The sequence below is a fragment of the Dermatophagoides pteronyssinus genome, unplaced genomic scaffold (assembly GCF_027571235.1).
Source record: "Dermatophagoides pteronyssinus isolate colony J.1.1.1.1 unplaced genomic scaffold, Derpt_VIB-CSIC_2022.12 sq0014, whole genome shotgun sequence".
Lineage (NCBI taxonomy): Eukaryota > Metazoa > Arthropoda > Arachnida > Sarcoptiformes > Pyroglyphidae > Dermatophagoides > Dermatophagoides pteronyssinus.
The window spans coordinates 227964-246467 of record NW_027461538.1 but is presented as its reverse complement, the minus strand read 5'-3'; the positions used below and the strand labels follow the sequence as shown (position 1 = coordinate 246467).

General features: G+C 29.3%; 6 protein-coding genes across 10 annotated transcripts; 4 read left to right on the top strand and 2 right to left on the bottom strand.

Moving 5' to 3' along the window:
* Positions 1–126: 126 nt before the first annotated feature.
* Positions 127–9791, bottom strand: RhoGAPp190 (Rho GTPase-activating protein 190). Of its 5 annotated transcripts, XM_075821941.1 has the most exons (11): positions 6697–9790; positions 5609–6595; positions 4913–5540; positions 3180–4574; positions 2699–2934; positions 2497–2616; positions 2349–2430; positions 1658–2242; positions 1093–1470; positions 777–1014; positions 127–709 (listed from the first exon to the last, which is right to left on the bottom strand). In XM_075821941.1, exons 1-11 carry the CDS (start codon positions 8611–8613, stop codon positions 469–471), a joined length of 6807 nt encoding a protein of 2268 aa, XP_075678056.1. In that variant the 5' UTR covers positions 8614–9790; the 3' UTR covers positions 127–468. The 5 variants fall into 5 exon arrangements, with proteins under 5 accessions (XP_075678056.1, XP_075678055.1, XP_075678058.1 ...); XM_075821940.1 differs by having other exon boundaries at positions 2349–2616; positions 6697–9791; XM_075821943.1 differs by lacking the exon at positions 1658–2242 and having other exon boundaries at positions 6697–9789.
* Positions 9792–10234: 443 nt separating this feature from the next.
* LOC113798486 (dnaJ homolog subfamily C member 9) lies at positions 10235–11689 on the top strand. Its single transcript, XM_027349038.2, has 2 exons — positions 10235–10820; positions 10899–11689. Exons 1-2 carry the CDS (start codon positions 10626–10628, stop codon positions 11490–11492), a joined length of 789 nt encoding a protein of 262 aa, XP_027204839.2. The 5' UTR covers positions 10235–10625; the 3' UTR covers positions 11493–11689.
* A 24-nt stretch (positions 11690–11713) lies between these two features.
* On the top strand, positions 11714–12860 carry LOC113798488 (pleckstrin homology domain-containing family J member 1-like). The gene is made up of 3 exons (XM_027349040.2): positions 11714–11855; positions 11914–12081; positions 12144–12860. Exons 1-3 carry the CDS (start codon positions 11831–11833, stop codon positions 12335–12337), a joined length of 387 nt encoding a protein of 128 aa, XP_027204841.2. The 5' UTR covers positions 11714–11830; the 3' UTR covers positions 12338–12860.
* Positions 12144–13178, bottom strand: Alr (Evr1_Alr domain-containing protein Alr). The gene is made up of 2 exons (XM_027349039.2): positions 12825–13178; positions 12144–12763 (listed from the first exon to the last, which is right to left on the bottom strand). The coding sequence occupies exons 1-2, from the start codon at positions 13079–13081 to the stop codon at positions 12421–12423; spliced, it is 600 nt and encodes a 199-aa protein (XP_027204840.2). The 5' UTR covers positions 13082–13178; the 3' UTR covers positions 12144–12420.
* Positions 13179–13248: 70 nt separating this feature from the next.
* Positions 13249–14073, top strand: LOC113798489 (BET1 homolog). The gene is made up of 3 exons (XM_027349041.2): positions 13249–13451; positions 13529–13611; positions 13690–14073. Exons 1-3 carry the CDS (start codon positions 13421–13423, stop codon positions 13897–13899), a joined length of 324 nt encoding a protein of 107 aa, XP_027204842.1. The 5' UTR covers positions 13249–13420; the 3' UTR covers positions 13900–14073.
* Positions 14074–14212: 139 nt separating this feature from the next.
* Positions 14213–17823, top strand: PolD1 (DNA polymerase delta 1, catalytic subunit). The gene is made up of 3 exons (XM_075821946.1): positions 14213–17286; positions 17364–17517; positions 17602–17823. Exons 1-3 carry the CDS (start codon positions 14346–14348, stop codon positions 17696–17698), a joined length of 3192 nt encoding a protein of 1063 aa, XP_075678061.1. The 5' UTR covers positions 14213–14345; the 3' UTR covers positions 17699–17823.
* The last annotated feature ends 681 nt before the right edge of the window (positions 17824–18504 follow it).

Genomic DNA, 18504 nt, shown 5'->3' with positions numbered 1-18504 from the left:
TTTTTTTCTTTCAGAAATGAATTTATTTTCAGAAAAAAAATGATGTAAGGAATTTTTTAAAAATTATCAAAATTTGTTAAAATTATTATTATGCAGCACAGATAGACGAAAGGAAAATGAAATAAAAATCATATAACAAAAAAAAACAAACAAACAAAAAAGGATTAAGAAAAATGAAATAAATACAATAAATAAAATCACAGAAATAAAAAATAATTTGGATTTTTTTTTGGGTGAGGGAGATGGGGGATATTTGGAATTAAGGATGATGCTATAACATGATCATGGTTGATGATGAATTTGAACAAACAACAATAATATGGCTTTTTTGAAAAAATATTGTTCTGTTGGAAATATTAAGTTATGAGTATATATGGCAATCAATTTTTCTTTGTTTCTTTTTTTAGTTTTGGTTTGAAATCACGATATTTCGAGGGTATACGATTGATAGATTTGGTTAAATGCATTTTATAATGAAGATAATTCATCAGCCGAACAGGATAATGTTGCAAGATTATCTTCGCTATCGGCATTGATTGAAAATAAATCTGAATATGAATCAATCATAATCTGAACAAAATTCATCAAATGTGGTCGTTTTTGTTCAAATAGATCCATATTGGTGAATTCAAATTGCAATAATGTTGGCCACCAACAAATGGCCAGATTTTTACTGTCCATACTATTTTCTGAACTTTTTTCAGTAATTCTAAATACAAAAAATAAAATTATACAGTTTAGATAAATTCCGGACATCTTGACAAAAAAAAACTTACTTGACAAAATGTGAGATCATATGTTTAAGAATTTCAAAATTCGAATTTGGTAATTCACGTATAAAAGTGCGCATTTCAGATAATTGACCAGCATCAGTGTATTGTTTAGCTAGATTGGCAATATTAGTCATAGAATCGGATGGAAAAATCGGTGGCAAACGTTTAAGGAAAAAATCTTTCAATGCTGTCGCAACGGCATTGACCGGAATGTCTAGCTCAGCAATATTTATGTCGGGATCTAGAATTACAAATTGAAATTATTTAAAAAAACACACACACACACACACAATATATTATTATATTGAAAAATACTTACTTTCATCAAATTTCAGTAAAAGTGTATCAACATGAGCTCGATTGCCTGGAACTCGATAGATTCCTTCCATATCTAAACCTTCTTGTTCAATAAATAATGTACATTTTTCAATAAACAATGGTACTGGATTGCCATTTGGTTGAGCAAAATCTTCCAATGATGAATGTGTTCCTTTTGATCGGCTCCGATTACGGCTTGAATTTTCTTTCGAACTTTTACGTTGTTTTCGTTCTTCTTCTTTCATTCTTTTCTTTTCCATTTTTTCTGCTTTTCGCATGGATTTTTTATCAAGCTCGGGAAATGTACCGATCGATTTACTTTTAAGAAATTTTGCCTTTTCACCATTGCTATTATTATTATTTCCACTTGCTTTTGATGCTAACCAAATAGAAAAATAAATAAATTGAAAAAAAATCAGAATCAATCAAATTCACAAGATGAAAAACAAAATATTTCATAATAAATGAATCATTCCAAATCAAAATTAAAAAATAAACGAAAACAAAACACTTCATGCAAACCAAATGTGAAACGGTCATTCCATGGAAAAATTCGATTATCTTACCAGCAATTGCGGCAGCAGCAGTAGGATTAATACTATGACTAACACTTGTATCTTCCGAAGCAGCATCAATACTATTATCATCAATACTGATACCAGATTCATTATCAGCAGGTAATGAAAATAATTTTGAAAATTGATGCCAACGTGTTCGTCGTAATTCACCAGAATCCATACCGGTCTTATTTTCATTATCATTGCCATTAGTATCGAATATATCTTGATTGTTGATGCTGCTGTTGACCGTTGTTGTATTAAGTGATTTATCATTGATTGAATCATCATATGAACTAAACGATGTAAATGATTTACCAACACCAGAACTGGTTGGTGTTACAGCATTCGAACTATTTGCACTTGATGGTAGTCTTGGTGGTGCAACCGGTACCGGTGTAATTCTTCGAGATTTTTTATTCTGTGTATTTTTACTATTATTTGAACTATTCTGTCTTAATTGGCCAATTGTACTTGGCTGTTTTAAGCTATTGAATTTAATTCGTTCATTTAGAATTGAAATTTCTGATGTTTGTTGATCATTATTTGTTAAAATATTTGTCGAATCACTAACTTCACTTTCAGAATCATTATCTAATTTTTACATATTTTACATAAATTATACATAATTGAATAGTCAGCGAAAAAAAATAGAGAATGAAGAGAAAATAATATATTGAATTAAATTAAAATAAATTACCTTTAGTAGATGATGAATGTTTGATTGGAATTCGTTCACGTTTATTTAAATGAATTTTTGAATCATCAAATATAGCCGATTTCTGCGATGTAATGTATACATTTACATTATCAAATGGATTGTTAAATCTATCTGTATTAGTGATTACCGATATATCATCAAATGTTGAATGAGTTGATCTAGTTGGTCCCAAGGGTGAATGTAAATTTAAACGACCAATTGCATTGGAAAGATTGTTATATTTTTTAATATCAATTTTACCCGGAGCCTGCAACAAACAAACAACAACAAAAATCTCATGGGATTAATACAAGAAAAAAAACAAAAAACAATTTTCAATTTTAAAATACCTTTGATCGTTCATTAGATGATGTATTTTCATCATTAATGATAGGAGGTTGTATAATCGCTGCTGCTGCTGCTGCTAATGATGAAGATGTTGTTGTTGGTGGCCATTGATCGGGTAATCGATTATGATTAGAACCTAAAACAGTAGTAGGTGATCGGCTATTATTTTGTTTTTGGTGATAAGCCCAACCCGATATAACGGCATATTTATCTGCTGTTGCATTTAAATTTTCATCAGCTATTTAATAAAAAAATTAAGATTCAAAATGAAAAAAATTAGAATTTTTTCTGAAAGAAAATGATAAAAAAAATCAAAGTCATAGGACAAAAACTACTGGAAAGCAAAGGAATATAGCATAGCTATCACAACTAAAAGTTATATATGGCGTTCTCGAATGTAAGGCATAAAAATGGATATTGTAAAAGTTTTGGATTGGCAGAATCAAGGAATGAATGAATGAAAGCAATCGAATATTATAATACCACTCGTATCGGATGAAACACATGATTCTTCATCTTCATCCACAACAATATCATCTTCATCATCATCATCATTATTATTACTATTAGAAACATTAGCAGCATTTTTATTTGTTTCCGATTCATAATTATCATTTTTAGTATGATCATCGAATGAATTTATATTTTCACTACTTTTTGATTTAATATTTTTATCATTCTTATGATTTGATTTTGGATCAATATCTTGAAATTTTGATACACGATTCAATGATTGTTCATCGTTTTTTCGATTTCTATTTTTCGATCTATTTAATATTGATCGTGATTTATCTTTACTATTATCGAATATAAATTTTGATGATTGATGATGTCCATTGTCATTATTATTGCCATCATAATCATTATTATCATTATCATCATCATCTTCTTCATCTTGTTCATTGGCAATAGCCATTTTATGTGACAATGATGATGATCGTGTTTTGAATGAATGTTTCTTTTTCTTTTTTTTGTTCTGTGATTTTGAATGAAGAGAAATTCGTTCCTCTTCCATATATGGTGATAATTCGGATGATGTTGTCGATTGAAATGCTGATCTATTTCTGAGAATATTTTTCTGATGATTATTTGAATGAAAATGAGGTGAACGAAAAATTTGTTGCTGTGATGGATGAAAATGATGACCAGTTGTAGCGTAAATTAATGGTGAATTTCTTGAATGAACATTGGATATGATTGAATGAGCAGCTATAGAATGTTTGTTATTAAAATTTGTACCAAATGATGATGATAATAATGATGATGATGGTTGATGATGATTTTGAAATGTTGAATATAATTCATGATGTAATTGTTGTTGCTGTTGCGATAATATTGGATAATATTTTCTTTGATAATATGCTAATGTATTCGGTTCTAATGATGGTTCTTGTTCGTTATGATGTTGATGATGATTATGATAATAATTTGAATATAATTGATGATCAGAATCAGGATTCATTTCCAATTGATAATTCTGTTGTTGATTGGAATGCATTCTATATGCCGGAGGTGGTGAAATTGCTACACGTGAATAAGGTGGTGGATTATGATGATATTGATCATTTGAAGAATTTGTTGGTATCATAACATGTGCCGATGATGCTGGACGTGGTGGTAATTGATCGATAGAAGAATCAATAAAATTACTATGTCCTTCACTAGCAATCATATGACTTCGTTGAACTGATGGACGATAAACAAAATGTGCTGGTAATTGTGTTGTACATTGTGTCATTATGTCATCATCATTGCCATTACCAACATGATGATGATGATGAATATTACTATCATCATAATAATTTGAATGAAAATGTGAATCTAATGCATAAAGTCTATCTAATGAATCAGCACTTGGATATGATTGTAAATTATAGTCTTGTTTGATTTTGATTTTTTTTTTGAACATTATCATTCAACCAAAATTCAATTCAATTGTAAGAAATGAAAACAAAAAAAAATAGTAACAAAAATTGACACGAAAAAATAGGAAATTATAGTGTTTGAAGTTGATAGAAAACAATAGAGAAAGAAAGAAGAGAAATAAGAAAAGAAAAAAAAGACAAGAATAGTAAAGATAGAATATAAAATGACAAAAAATAATGATATAAAGTAAAATCATTAAGTAAGTGATTTTTTTTCTAATAATTTTTCTAAGATAATGATAATAAATAGCAAAAAAAAGTGTCACCAAGTTTAAAAAAATCATTACTTACAATTGTGATTGTTGTTATTCAAATGTTGTTGTTGTTGTTTTCTTTGTCGAATCATTTCGGATGGTTTCAATAAATGTTCACCCGTTGTTGACGCTGCTGTTCTTGGTTCATTTGAATTGAAAATTGGATTGAAAAAATGTTGTGCATTTCTCATATCGGATACAGCTGCTGCTGCTGATGATGATGAATCTAAAATATCTTCTGGTGAATATCTTTTATGTGTTTGTCCAACACGATGTCCAACTAGAAATGATGATGGAAATTCATTTGAATGTTGTTTATTCGATGATGATGATTGTTGATGAATTTTCGACAATTGTTGTTGATCTTCAGGTAGTTTTTCATAAATACTATCTGATAATAATTTCGATGGTGATTCACAATGATCATTTATATGTGCTTGTTGTTGAAGTATTGATTCAAAATTAGCATCATTAGGATCGGTGCCAATAAAACAATCATCGATTGCTTGTGGATCGAATTGATTTTCAATTCCAACAACATTTGAAGAAGCTGTTGCAATTTGAAGATTCTTTTCAATAAGATGTTTATTTTGTAAACAATAATTAAGAAATGATGAAATACATTTTCCCATTTCAGAACCAAGTGTTGATATTCGAAAATGTGCCTGAAAAAACCAAAAACGATTAATCATTGGAAAATGAATTTTTTAAAAAAAAGTGAAATAGATTTTACCTGTAATTGATCGGCCAATTCTTTTCCTTTGGCAACTAATTGATGTGAAAGTTTACTAGGTCGAAGTTCATTTTCAACTAATGCTAAAATATGTATGGGCATTAATGATGCTGTAATAGATGCCAATGCTGACATATTTGCAAATGAAGCTTGCCGCTTTGACCAATAGACTAGAATATTTCCATAAAACAATTCTTCTTTGATTGTATATGAACTATGATAAGAGGTAACAACAAATTCAACATAACAACTAGTTATTTCATGTTGTTGTTGTTGTTGTGAATTATTCAATGATAGACTATCATTATTTTCATCATCAATCGATAATAGAAAACCAATATCGGTAACAAATGAATGATCGGATACTGGATAGAAATTTAAATTAGTTAAACTATCCATAAGAATCAATGATTCAAGAAAACGAGCAGGCGATAATGGATCACCACACATTAACGATATAAGTATTCTAATTTCAGGATTCAAGGCACCTTCAGGAATAGAATGATTTGTTGCCAACGAATTATTTGGTCCACCAAATACATGGGACATTTCGGCACGACGTATTAATGATTCACTTAAAAAAATTAATGCCCGTAACAATTCATCCGATTTGAATCTTGCATGTGGCTCATTACTGGTGACATCAAAAAATGCACATTGTAAACATTGAGCACGATTTGTACCTTCTTCACGAAGATAGTTTCTTTCTTTAGCCGATGTATCAGGCGTACAAGCCAATAAAAGTACCAAAGGAAGACCATTCGGATGAAGGCTACCATATTGCAAATCGGCCAACAGGGAATGTTCTAATGTTTTTAATAAATATTCTAATGATGTACGTGAAGAATAGACACAAAGATATGCTTCTGATTGTAATGGATTGGCAAATGGGCGAATAGGAAACATGCCTAATGATTCATTACTAGGCAATGTTTCCATTTCATAATGAATTCGAGGGTTTTCCTGTTCAAGTGAAGGACACATTGCCTATGTTATATGAAAGAAAAAAAGCAGAAAAAAATACAAATTGAATTCATTACCGTGAAAATGAAAATCAAATGGCAATTCATTATGATTGAATAATTTACCTTGACCACAGTAGCTAAATTATCAGCATATGCCGACAAACCAAGTACAATAAATTTGATTTGTATCTTTTCCAGATCATGATTCCAAAGTGGATTTCGAGTATTACGTTTGGCCAACGAAGCATGATATGCTTCAATATTTAAATCAACACAAGTTTGTCCAGCCGAACAATGTTCTTTAATTGGCCATTGAAGAAAGCCTAGATGTCTTATTAATGCTAATTGACGATCTTGTGGAATTAGATCCAATGTTAGCCATCGATCATCTTTAGATAGTTCATGTGAAATAGCAGCCAAATCTTCTTGAGTTAAAGTTTTACCGGTAGAGAATTGCAAAAATAATGATGCTCTTTCAAGAAATAATTCATTCAATTGATCACGAGCATCTTGTTGAAGTATTTTTTGATATTCATCATAGATTAATTTGAGCTCTGATTCCGGTAATGATTCTACACATTCTCGACCTTTCAATTGATCACGAATTTCACGAAGAGGTTGCCCAGGTACCACTGATGTTTCCCGTAGTAATTCACTGAATTGATAACGAAGACTACGAAGATGATCTTCGGCCATTAATGTTTTCAAATGATCTAGATAGGATTTTTCTGCTTCAGGAGTTTGTAACAAATCAAATGGAATACGTGTTTCATTTGTATCATCCATTTCTTGCCATGAAAGACTTTCATTGAGCACAAAATTACTATCAAACAATGGATGTTGATGAAGAATTTGTTGTACAGATGGCCAGCTACGATCATGACCAAAACTTTCTAAATCAGGCAACATTTCGCTAAATATTTTTGGTAAACGTCGTAAATACATGTCAATCTTTCGGCAAACATATTCATCTTTAAGTTTTTTAACATGTCGTTTAAATGTTTGTTGAGCACTTTCCTGACCAAATAAATCACAATAAGTAATAAAATCTTGACTTTGCGATAGATTTGAATAAGTATTGTTCCAATGGCTACGATAATCAGTTATATTTGATTTGATTAATGTTAAATAGGCATCATTAACAATCACAAGCTTATCTTGTTGTCTTTGAAATGCTTCATGATATGATAGAATTTTTGTTTTGCCTTTTGTCCAATCACGTTGTACACAGGCCCAAAAAGCTAAATCAATATTAACATTATCATGAGCACTTGTTTCGACTAGTGGAATTAATCCTTTAAATTCACGACGATTGACTAGTTTTTCAGCTTCACGAACATAACGTTCAGAATATTCATCATTTTTTGTTGTTGCTAATACGACTGGTTTTTTTGTTTTTAATAATGAATTTAATATTAATGCCGTTAATTCTATTTGTCTTTCAATTGATCGTCCTTGTATTTGACTAACATCAAATACACAAATAAATCCATCAACATTAAATTTACCATCCAAAAGATAATGTTGTTCATATTCTTTTTCAATACCTAATTGATTTTTACAAATATACATTAATTTTTCAGCAGAATTTAGACGTGTAGCTGCACAACGTTTATGATATGGTTCCATTGTTTTACCCGAACGAAATGGTTGAAAACAAGCATCATCAACAAATTCTGTTTGTTCAACAATACTGAATGTTAATTCAAAACCTTCATCAGTACATTTTCTTGTTTCACCCCAATATAACCAATGTTCATTATTAACAATTGGTCCACTAAAATCTGGTTGTGATAATATTGATATATGATCACGATTATATTCATCAGCTTGTGGACGTATAAATCGATTACAAAGACAAGATTTACCAACACCAAGACAACCTTTTTCTTTTTCAGTACCGGATAATCCAACAACCGATATACAAAACATACGTCCACCACCACCACCACCACCACCATAATGTCCACCACCAGTGATCGTATCGAATGTTCGTCGATGATCATGATGATGATGATGATGATCATTTTTTCGTGACATTTCAAACAAAACAAAAAAAAAAACTTTTAGTTTTGTTGTTGAAATCGAAAAATTTTCTTGTTGTTTTTATTTCGAAAAAAATATATATATTCCTATCACTTTTGATATTGCTGATCAGATAAACATTATGATGGTTGAATGATGTGTGTGTTTTATTTTATTTTCTCGAAATGGATTTGTTGATTTTTTTTTATTTAAATAATTTATTATCGATGAAACATGGTTTGAATAAATCATAAGACAAAGCCACACACATATTATACACACTAAACACCATACACAACACAGTAGAACATTGAAATTTAGTTTGTCAAATTCCAAAAAGAATTAAAGAATGGCCAAAATGAAATTATAATGTATGTAGTGGAGATTATATGATGAACAACAGAACATTTGATGTTTGTTTCGGTCGGCGGCTCGAACAACAAAAACCGAAGAAAAAAAATATTGATCGAAAAAAATGAACTGGAAACAATCACATTTCCTGAAAGCAGTCGTTTTTGTTTTCTTGTTTTGGTTATATTCTCACATCACAAATAGTCAAAAAAAAGAACGAATGATCACTCATAGAATTCGGGTTGTAGTGGCCATATTTGATGATGATGGTGTGAATTCCAAATTCTCAAAAGAAAAAAACCAAAAACCAAAAAACAAAAAAAATAAGAAAAAAAGAACCGAAGAAAAAGATTTTTATCAGCGCAGTCAAAATTCTTATTTTTCGATTCTCACAACAATCCCTCCGATTCTCTTTCTTTTTTTTCTTACATTTTACATTTCGATCGAAATTAAAACAAATATTTTCGAATCGAAAATGTGAAGACGAAGTAGAGAGGGGAAGGAAGATGAACATACAAACATTTAGTAAAAAAAAGAAAAGAATGGAATCAAATTAAACGATGACAAACTAATGACGACAATTTATAAATAAAAAAAAATCTGACTTGATTAGACATTCAAAAACACACACATCAACACAGCAAAAAGAACAATAAAAAATAATTGTTCAGAAATAGTGAATAATCAATGTTCTTTGTAATTGTTGTTGATTGTTGATGATGATAGCTTTTAATAATGATAATGATTATTATAGAGAGAATAAATTAATGATGTTTTTGTCTTCGATGATGATTTCGTCAATGGAACATTATTTTGATTCAGCGATAACAAAGTGAGAGAGAAATTAATGAAGAATTTCACCATTTAGATAAGATTTTTCGTTTCGATGAATAACAATAAATTCATGGAACACAAACACAAACAAACATAAAGAATTTTTATTGAGTGATTTTTTCGACTCAATTATGTTGATAAATGCATTGAAAATTCATGTTTGGCTATGTAAATGTTTGTCGTCCAAAAAAAAATGATCCATCTATTTTTGGATTTTTTTTTTTACTGGAAAACAAAAATTCTCGAACGAAACACGAATCAAAGAATCCAGTCAGCGAGAGAGAATTTCCACTTTTGACGTCTAACAAAAAAAAAAAAAAAAAAAATTCATTTCTGGCTCATCGATGACACCGCGAAGTATCACTGTTTTGTGTGTATGCGTATTTTGGTCATCCAATCCAAACATTTTTTTTTTTTTTTGGTTCGAGTCCATGTGTGTGTGTGTGTGTTTGGATATATACCACTACCGTATATCATCGATCGATGATCATCAGTATCATTCCTCACCCTCATCATTCATATATAAAAGAATGGATCCACTTTTTTGTTTGTTTGTTCGCGACTACTCCCACTCCTCCTCATCTTATTTCAGCAAAAAAAAATCGAATACATTCGAAATGAGCATGCTCATTGAAGAATCCACAAAAAATAAATGTGTTGTGCTTTCAGGTTTTTTTCTCTCTCTCATCATTCAATTTTGACTGATGTTGATTTGGCTCATCTTTTCTGTTTTGGCGCCTAATTTTTTTTACTTCGTAACATCATCCTCATTAGTGAAAAAGTTTTTTTTTACTTTCTTTCTCCATAAATTATAATCTGATTTGATTAGTATTTAAAAAAATATGGAATTTTTACAAGAATGTCAAGATTATTTTGGTACAAAAAATCTATATGAAATTTTAGATTTATCAAAAACAGCTAAATTATCCGAAATCAAAACGGCATATCGTAAAAAATCATTAAAAGTTCATCCGGATAGAGTTCAAATTGAAAGTCAAAAAGAATCAGCTAAACGTGCATTTCAAATATTGACAAAGGTTTGGTGTTGGTTTTTTTTTGTTTGTTTCACCAATAAACTTAATAATGCCATAATTCAATATTTTTTTTTGAAATAGGTTCATTGTGTATTGAGCAATGATGAATATCGAAAAGTTTATGATGAAAGTGGAATGATCATTACCGATGAAAATAGTTTTACAAATTTATCAACATTTGAAGAATTTTTAAATTATTGGCGAACATTATTTCCTCGAATTGATAGTAAAAAATTGGATGATTTTGCCCAAGAATATATTGGTTCATCGGAAGAGGAAAAAGATTTAAAAAATCTTTATCTAAAATTTAATGGTGATTTAAATATGATTTTTGAACATCATTATTTTTATGATGAAGATCGTGTTACTGAAATGCTTAACAAATTGATTGATTCGAATGAAATTCCTAAATTTGATGCATTTGTAAAAGAATCAAAATCAAAAAAAGAAAAACGTCTTAGAAAAATTAAAAAAGAAGCTTCATTAGCTGAAAAAGAAGCAGAGAAAAAAGATGATGATTCCGATCTAATTATGGCAATTCAAAAACGAAATTCATCAAAAGAAAATAATTTCGATGATATGATTAAAAATCTTGAAGCTAAATATGCCGGATCAAAGAATCAAAAATCATCATCATCATCATCATCGACAAAAAATAAAAAACGTCGTGTTTGAATTTTGTTTTTTTCTCTATAACATCCTTGTTTCATGTGATTTAATGTTTTCTATTTGAAAATTTATCAAAAAAAAAAAAATTTTGATTCATTCAAATTATTTTTGTAACACGAAAAAACCAAAAAACACTATTGTGACACACCAATGCAAATTCCACTATTGTCACTTATGTATTAAAAAAAATTCCTTAACTCTTTTCCCTTTATTGTTATTGTCAAAAACAAAGAAATAAACAAAACAAAAAAATCTTGAATTTTTAAAATAATAAAAAATGCGAATAAATCAAAGAAATTCTAACAGAAATATCTAATAATGGAAAATCAAGTAAAGAAGGTGTTATGTTTTATAAATCGAATGAATCAGGTAATTTGAAATTTTTTATTTTAAAATTTAAAGTTTAAATTATCGTCATTATCATTAGGTTATAAACAAAGATGGTTTAAACTGTGTTCGAATCTATTGTTCATATATAATACTGATATTAATCCATCAATCAATGATTATAATCGTATAAATCCATCCAATGTATTTGTAATGGAAAATTTTATCATTCAAACCGATTCTAATATGCCTAATAAATTTTTATTTTGTAAGTGCTATTTTTTTTTTGAAATGAAAGCAAACATAATTGATTTTTTTCGTTAAATTTAGATTTTATAGCCGAACCAGATGTAAAATATTGTTTCTTTTGTTTGAATAGTCGTCAAACAAATGAATGGTTAGAATTATTTAAACATTTATCATATCGTAAACAACGTATATATCTAAATCAATTACGAACAAAATTAAAAACAATAACAGGTATTGATCCATTAGAATCGACACCTTGGTCGGATAAATTATGATTTTTAATTTTCAATTACAAAAAATAATAATAATAATAAACAACATATCAACTAACGAAATGACAAGAAAAAATTATCAATTACTAATCACATGATCCATCACTCCAACCATCAAGCCATCTTTGTTCTAATTTTGTACAATCAAATTGTTGTTTTCCTAATTTTTTATTAACACGATTATGTTGACGACACCACCACATTGATAATGAATGTCTATTTTCTGTTTGTGGTGGATCATTATGAATTTCCGTTTGAAAATCTTTTGCACATGTTTCACATGGATAAAATCGAGCCAATCCTTTTATAAAATTTTTCATCAATTCTTGTTCATCGGTAGTCGGTTTTTCTGGATAATAAACTGACATTGTATGTAATAAACTCCATGTATTACGTCCTAATTCATCTTTATCCAATGGACAATCAGATCTGTAAATAAATTATTACTTTGATATTGAAAAAAAACTTGAACAATTAAATTAAAATTTACCGAATTTTATCGATTGATTCGGAATTATTATTATTATCAGTTTTTTGTTGTTGTTGTTTGGATTGTTGATTGCGATTAGTTTTGATCCATGTTTTAAAATCATTACATGCACGACATGGACGTTCATGTTTTAGGCCACTACCAATACCATATTCATAATCTTCATTATGTGATTGTTGTAGCAAGGTTTTCGGTGGCAATGTTGACGATGATAATGAAAACAAAGAGTGGAAAATATCCGTTAAGAATGATGACATAATTATCACCAAAAAATTTTAGAATCAAAAATTATCATTTAGAAAAGAAAAAATAGAATCCACATGATGCAATTCGAAATGAGTTTGCGCTGCAATACATATGATTTTCGATATATCGAATCATTTTCATTGTCGACGTGTGTATTGTGAACGATACAATCGAATATTGCGTTGTCGTAACAAAACAAAAAAAAATTCAACAACAATATTTCAATTTAAACTTTTAATTTTTAAATATTTTTTCAGTTATTTAAAAATTAAATAAATTCACAATTAAGTAATATCAACGATTCATTAAAATAATTGTCCAAAAACAACAAGAACAACAACGATAATAAAATGTCACGACGACAACCACATACAACTGACGGTTTGTTGATGATAATAATTTAAATTAAATTTTTTTTTATTTCAATTCTTTTATTTTGGATGATCCAAACAAAATAGATTTCTTTTCCACACATATACAAGGTCATGAAAATAATGATCTTATTTCTGGTCTTCGAAATCAAGTTAGTGAGCTAAAATCGGTATGTTTTCTTGTTGTTGTTGTTATTGGTGATTTCGTCATTATTGATCACTGTTCATCTTTATTTTTCTTTCCACAGTTATCATTAGATATTGGTGAAGAAATCAAAGAACATAATCGATTTCTAAAAGATATGGATAATGATTTTGATTCAACATGGGGAACATTAACAAATTCGATGAATCGTTTGAAAAAAATTGCCAGTTCCGGTAATCATCGTTATATTTGGTATCTACTTTTATTTTCTCTATTTGTTTTCTTTGTCATTTGGTTGATTATAAGATTTTAGATGATTTCCATGATGATCGATCATTGTTGTTTTAGAAATTTGTATTTATATTTTTTTTAAATTGCTTTTTTTTAATTGATCACATTGTTTTTGTCCAGATTTGTATTTTTTTCTTCTCTTCATTACATAATGATGTGTGAAATCAATGAACGTGATAAATATTTAATGATCATGTTTTTTTATAAAAATAAAAAATAATTTCTTTTATTTTCAATGAAAATATCATTGCGATAAGCGAGTTGACACTGTAAATGACTATCATTCGAATGAAAAAATTTCCCAGAAAATGAAACATTGAGAAAAATTTCGGGAAATTGTTTCACTCGGATAAAATCTTAGCTCAACGTTTAAAAGCGCGTATTCCAATTTTTTTGGAGGGAATTTAACTTGTCTCTGTTCTTATCCAAAATTTTCTTTTTTTTTTGTTGTTGTTGTTTTAATTCATCATGGACAATGATAATGATTTTGGTGAAGATTTTGAAGAAATTATTGATGAAGAAACTAATCATGGAAATAATGATATGAACATTGATCCACAAGATGATGAAATCGAAACGAAACGTATTCATACTCGATGGTGTCGACCACCACCATCTTCAATTGATCCTGATAAAGATACAATCATTTTTCAACAAATGGATCTTGATTATTATATTGGTGAAGCACGATCAGATATGCCTGGTCCATCACAAGGACCAATGCCAATTATGCGAATGTTTGGTGTTACATCGGATGGTGTTTCAGTATTGGCACATATTCATGGTTTTGCACCATATTTCTATGTTTTAGCACCGAAAAATTTTGATTCAAAACTTTGTAAGCAATTACTTGAACGATTGAACAAATTAATTTTAGGTGAATTGCGAAATAATTCTGAAAATATATCCGATGCTGTTTTATCGATCGATTTGGTTCAAAAACAATCACTTTATGGTTATCAAAAATTGGATAAAACTACATTCATAAAGATTACATTATGTTTACCACGATTAATCAGTATTGCTGCTAAAATTCTTACAACAACAAATTTACTTGGACAATCAGAAACAAAATGTTTTGAATCGAATATTGAATTCGAAATCAGATTCATGGTTGATCGTAATGTTGTTGGTTGTTGTTGGGTGGAATTACCTGCTAAATCATATCATTTGAGAAGTACCAATCAATATGAATCACGTTGTCAATTAGAATTGGATATTGCTTATGATAAATTTATTGCTTATGAACCGGATGAAAAATGGTCATCAATTGCACCGTTACGTGTGTTAAGTTTTGATATTGAATGTGCTGGCCGAAAAGGTATCTTTCCTGAACCAGAAATCGATCCAATCATTCAGATTGCCAATTATGTTACTCGTCAAGGTGAACCGGAACCATTTATTCGTGTTATTTTCTGTTTAAAAACTTGTCTACCAATTGTTGATCATGAAGTTCGTTGTTATGATGATGAGAAAAAAATGCTTCAAGCATGGGCTGATTTTGTTCGTGAAGTTGATCCAGATGTTATCACCGGCTATAATATACAGAATTTTGATTTAAGTTTCTTAATCGATCGTGCTAAAACATTAAAATCATCAACATTTCCATTTTTAGGAAGAATGAAACGATCACAAACAAAAGTCAGACGTGTTATTCTACAATCAAAACAAATGGGAAAACGTGAAAATAAAGTAGTCAATATTGAAGGTCGTGTACAATTTGATCTATTATTAGTAATTTTACGTGAATATAAACTACGATCATATACATTGAATGCAGTAAGTTATCATTTTTTAGGTGAACAAAAAGAAGATGTACATCATTCAATTATTACTGATCTACAAAATGGTAATGAACAAACACGTAAACGTTTGGCTGTTTATTGTTTAAAAGATGCATTATTACCATTAAAATTATTAGATAAATTAATGTCATTAATTAATTATATGGAAATGGCACGTGTAACTGGTGTACCATTATCATATTTACTTGCACGTGGTCAACAGATTAAAGTTATATCACAATTATTACGACAAGCATTACGGCAAGATTTAGTAATGCCTGCTGTACGTCCATCACAAGGTGATGATTTTTCTGGTGCATTAGTTATTGAACCAATACGTGGTTATTATGGTATACCGATTGCAACACTTGATTTTGCATCACTATATCCATCAATTATGATGGCACATAATCTTTGTTATACAACTTTATTGACTGCAAATGAAGCCAGAGAAATGGATCCCGAATCATATACAAAAACACCATCAGGTTCATATTTTGTTAAACGATCGATACGAAAAGGTCTTTTGCCCGATATTTTGGAACAATTATTATCAGCACGTAAACGTGCAAAAGCTGATTTGAAAAAAGAAACTGACCCGTTTCGAAAAAAAGTTCTTGATGGTCGACAATTAGCATTAAAAGTTTCAGCTAATTCAGTATATGGTTTTACTGGTGCACAAGTTGGTAAACTGCCTTGTTTAGAAATATCACAAAGTGTTACTGCTTTTGGTCGGGTTATGATTGAAAAGACAAAAAATCTTGTTGAAAGTACATATACTGTTGCAAATGGTTATGGTAAAGATAGTATGGTTATTTATGGTGATACTGATTCAGTAATGGTAAATTTTGGTGTAAATACTGTTGAAGAAGCAATGAAATTAGGTAAAGAAGCAGCGGATAAAATATCGGAAAAATTTGATAAACCAATTAAACTTGAATTTGAAAAAGTTTATTATCCATATTTGTTGATCAATAAAAAACGTTATGCTGGCCTGTTTTGGACACGACCGGAAAAATTCGATAAAATGGATTGTAAAGGTATTGAAACTGTACGACGTGATAATTGTCCATTGGTTGCGAATCTTGTAAGTGCTTGTTTGCATAAAATTCTTGTCGAAAGAAATCCAGAAGCTGCCGTTAATCATGCAAAAACTGTAATTGCCGATCTATTATGTAATCGTGTTGATATTTCAAATTTAATCATAACAAAAGAATTGACTAAAGCAGATCATGAATATGCTGCTAAACAAGCACATGTTGAATTAGCAAATCGAATGGCTAAACGTGATGCAGGTTCAGCACCAAAACTTGGTGATCGTGTACCATTTGTTATTATTGCTGCAACAAAAGGTACACCAGCTTATATGAAATCTGAAGATCCACTTTATGTATTAGAAAATCGTATACCAATCGATACACAATATTATCTTGAAAATCAAATTTCCAAACCATTAATTCGGATATTTGAACCAATATTTCGTGAAAAAACTGAATCAGTTTTATTACGTGGTGATCATACACGTACAAAAACAGTATTAACATCAAAAGTTGGTGCATTATTTAAATATACAAATAAACGTGAAACTTGTATAAAATGTAAAACATCTTTACCGGATAAACATGGTAAGTTGTTTTTGTTTTCCTTTTGAAAATCTATTCATTTCTTTCATATTAATTTTCATTTGTTTCGCACTAATCAGAATTTGCAACCTGTAATTATTGTGCTAAAGATGAACAATCAATATTTAAAAATGAAATTTCAAAGCTAAATCAATTTGAGGAAAAATTTGCAAAATTATGGACACAATGTCAACGTTGTCAAGGAAGTTTACTTGAAGAAGTTATCTGTACAAGGTTTGTTTGTTTGTTTGTTTTATTCATTCATTTTCTTAATTATCATTTTTGTTTTTTTTTGTTTGTTTTGTTTTTGTTTCATAGCTGTGATTGTCCAATATTTTATATGCGTAAAAAAATTAAATTTGATCTTGCTGAACAACAGAAAATTATTCAACGTTTTGGTTTGCCTGAATGGTGAACAACAACAAAAAAATGTAATCAGTTTTTTCAAACATTTGCATTTATTTCATGATTTGTGATTTGATTCCAATGTCAATAAATAAAATTGAATAATAAAAAAACATTTGGTTTCATATTTGAAAATTAATACTTGTTATATGTTCTCTTCTCAATCTGTTTGATTTGTATCAATCTAGTTTTTTTTGTTGATATCAGATTTTGGCTAGATGTGTAGACACTAATTAGGCTAAAAAAAATCAAAGAAACAAGACGACATTATTATTATTAATAGAAATGGTAGCGAAAGAAAAAAATCTAAAAATAAAATATTTTTTTGTTGATCCTCAATGAATAAATAATGATTTGATTTTTGGAAGTTTCATATGGAGAGAAAGAGATAGAGAAGGCGGCAAAAGTTTAACAACAACAACAACCGATTGTATATTTTGGTTGTCGGCTTATAAACACAATGATGATGTTTTCGATGATGATGATGATGTTCAACATGGTCATGATCGATACGATATATCAGATATAAAACAGTGATTTTTTCATGTTAATTTATCAACATCATTATTGCCATGGTAAATGGTTAAGACACACACACCGTTATACAGAGAGAAAGAGCGAGACAGACAGACAAATGAGAAGATCATAAATCCTGGTAACCAAAATTAGATTTTCACTTGTTTTTTTTTGTTTTTGGTCCGAGTTTTTCCACTTTTCGGATCATCATCACTATCATTCATCTTAGATAATGTCTTGCGAAAAATTTTTTTTCTTTCCAAACTGGTCATCAAAGAAACCAAAAAAAAAACATACAAA

Bases quoted from the DNA above. Each gene is read 5' to 3' on its own strand.
- LOC113798486 (XM_027349038.2), top strand. From the start codon at position 10,626: ATGGAATTTTTACAAGAATGTCAAGATTATTTTGGTACAAAAAATCTA. The intron at 10,821-10,898 runs GTTTGGTGTTGG...TTTTTGAAATAG, and splicing joins CATTTCAAATATTGACAAAG to GTTCATTGTGTATTGAGCAA.
- RhoGAPp190 (XM_075821940.1), bottom strand. From the start codon at position 8,613: ATGTCACGAAAAAATGATCATCATCATCATCATCATGATCATCGACGA. The intron at 5,541-5,608 runs GTAAAATCTATT...TGGTTTTTTCAG, and splicing joins AATTGGCCGATCAATTACAG to GCACATTTTCGAATATCAAC. The intron at 2,935-3,179 runs GTATTATAATAT...TTTATTAAATAG, and splicing joins TGTTTCATCCGATACGAGTG to CTGATGAAAATTTAAATGCA.
- LOC113798489 (XM_027349041.2), top strand. From the start codon at position 13,421: ATGTCACGACGACAACCACATACAACTGACG. The intron at 13,452-13,528 runs GTTTGTTGATGA...CAAACAAAATAG, and splicing joins ACAACCACATACAACTGACG to ATTTCTTTTCCACACATATA. The intron at 13,612-13,689 runs GTATGTTTTCTT...TTCTTTCCACAG, and splicing joins AAGTTAGTGAGCTAAAATCG to TTATCATTAGATATTGGTGA.
- Alr (XM_027349039.2), bottom strand. From the start codon at position 13,081: ATGTCATCATTCTTAACGGATATTTTCCACTCTTTGTTTTCATTATCA. The intron at 12,764-12,824 runs GTAAATTTTAAT...ATTTATTTACAG, and splicing joins GAATCAATCGATAAAATTCG to ATCTGATTGTCCATTGGATA.
- PolD1 (XM_075821946.1), top strand. From the start codon at position 14,346: ATGGACAATGATAATGATTTTGGTGAAGATTTTGAAGAAATTATTGAT. The intron at 17,287-17,363 runs GTAAGTTGTTTT...CGCACTAATCAG, and splicing joins ATCTTTACCGGATAAACATG to AATTTGCAACCTGTAATTAT. The intron at 17,518-17,601 runs GTTTGTTTGTTT...TTTGTTTCATAG, and splicing joins GAAGAAGTTATCTGTACAAG to CTGTGATTGTCCAATATTTT.
- LOC113798488 (XM_027349040.2), top strand. From the start codon at position 11,831: ATGTTTTATAAATCGAATGAATCAG. The intron at 11,856-11,913 runs GTAATTTGAAAT...CATTATCATTAG, and splicing joins TTATAAATCGAATGAATCAG to GTTATAAACAAAGATGGTTT. The intron at 12,082-12,143 runs GTAAGTGCTATT...CGTTAAATTTAG, and splicing joins GCCTAATAAATTTTTATTTT to ATTTTATAGCCGAACCAGAT.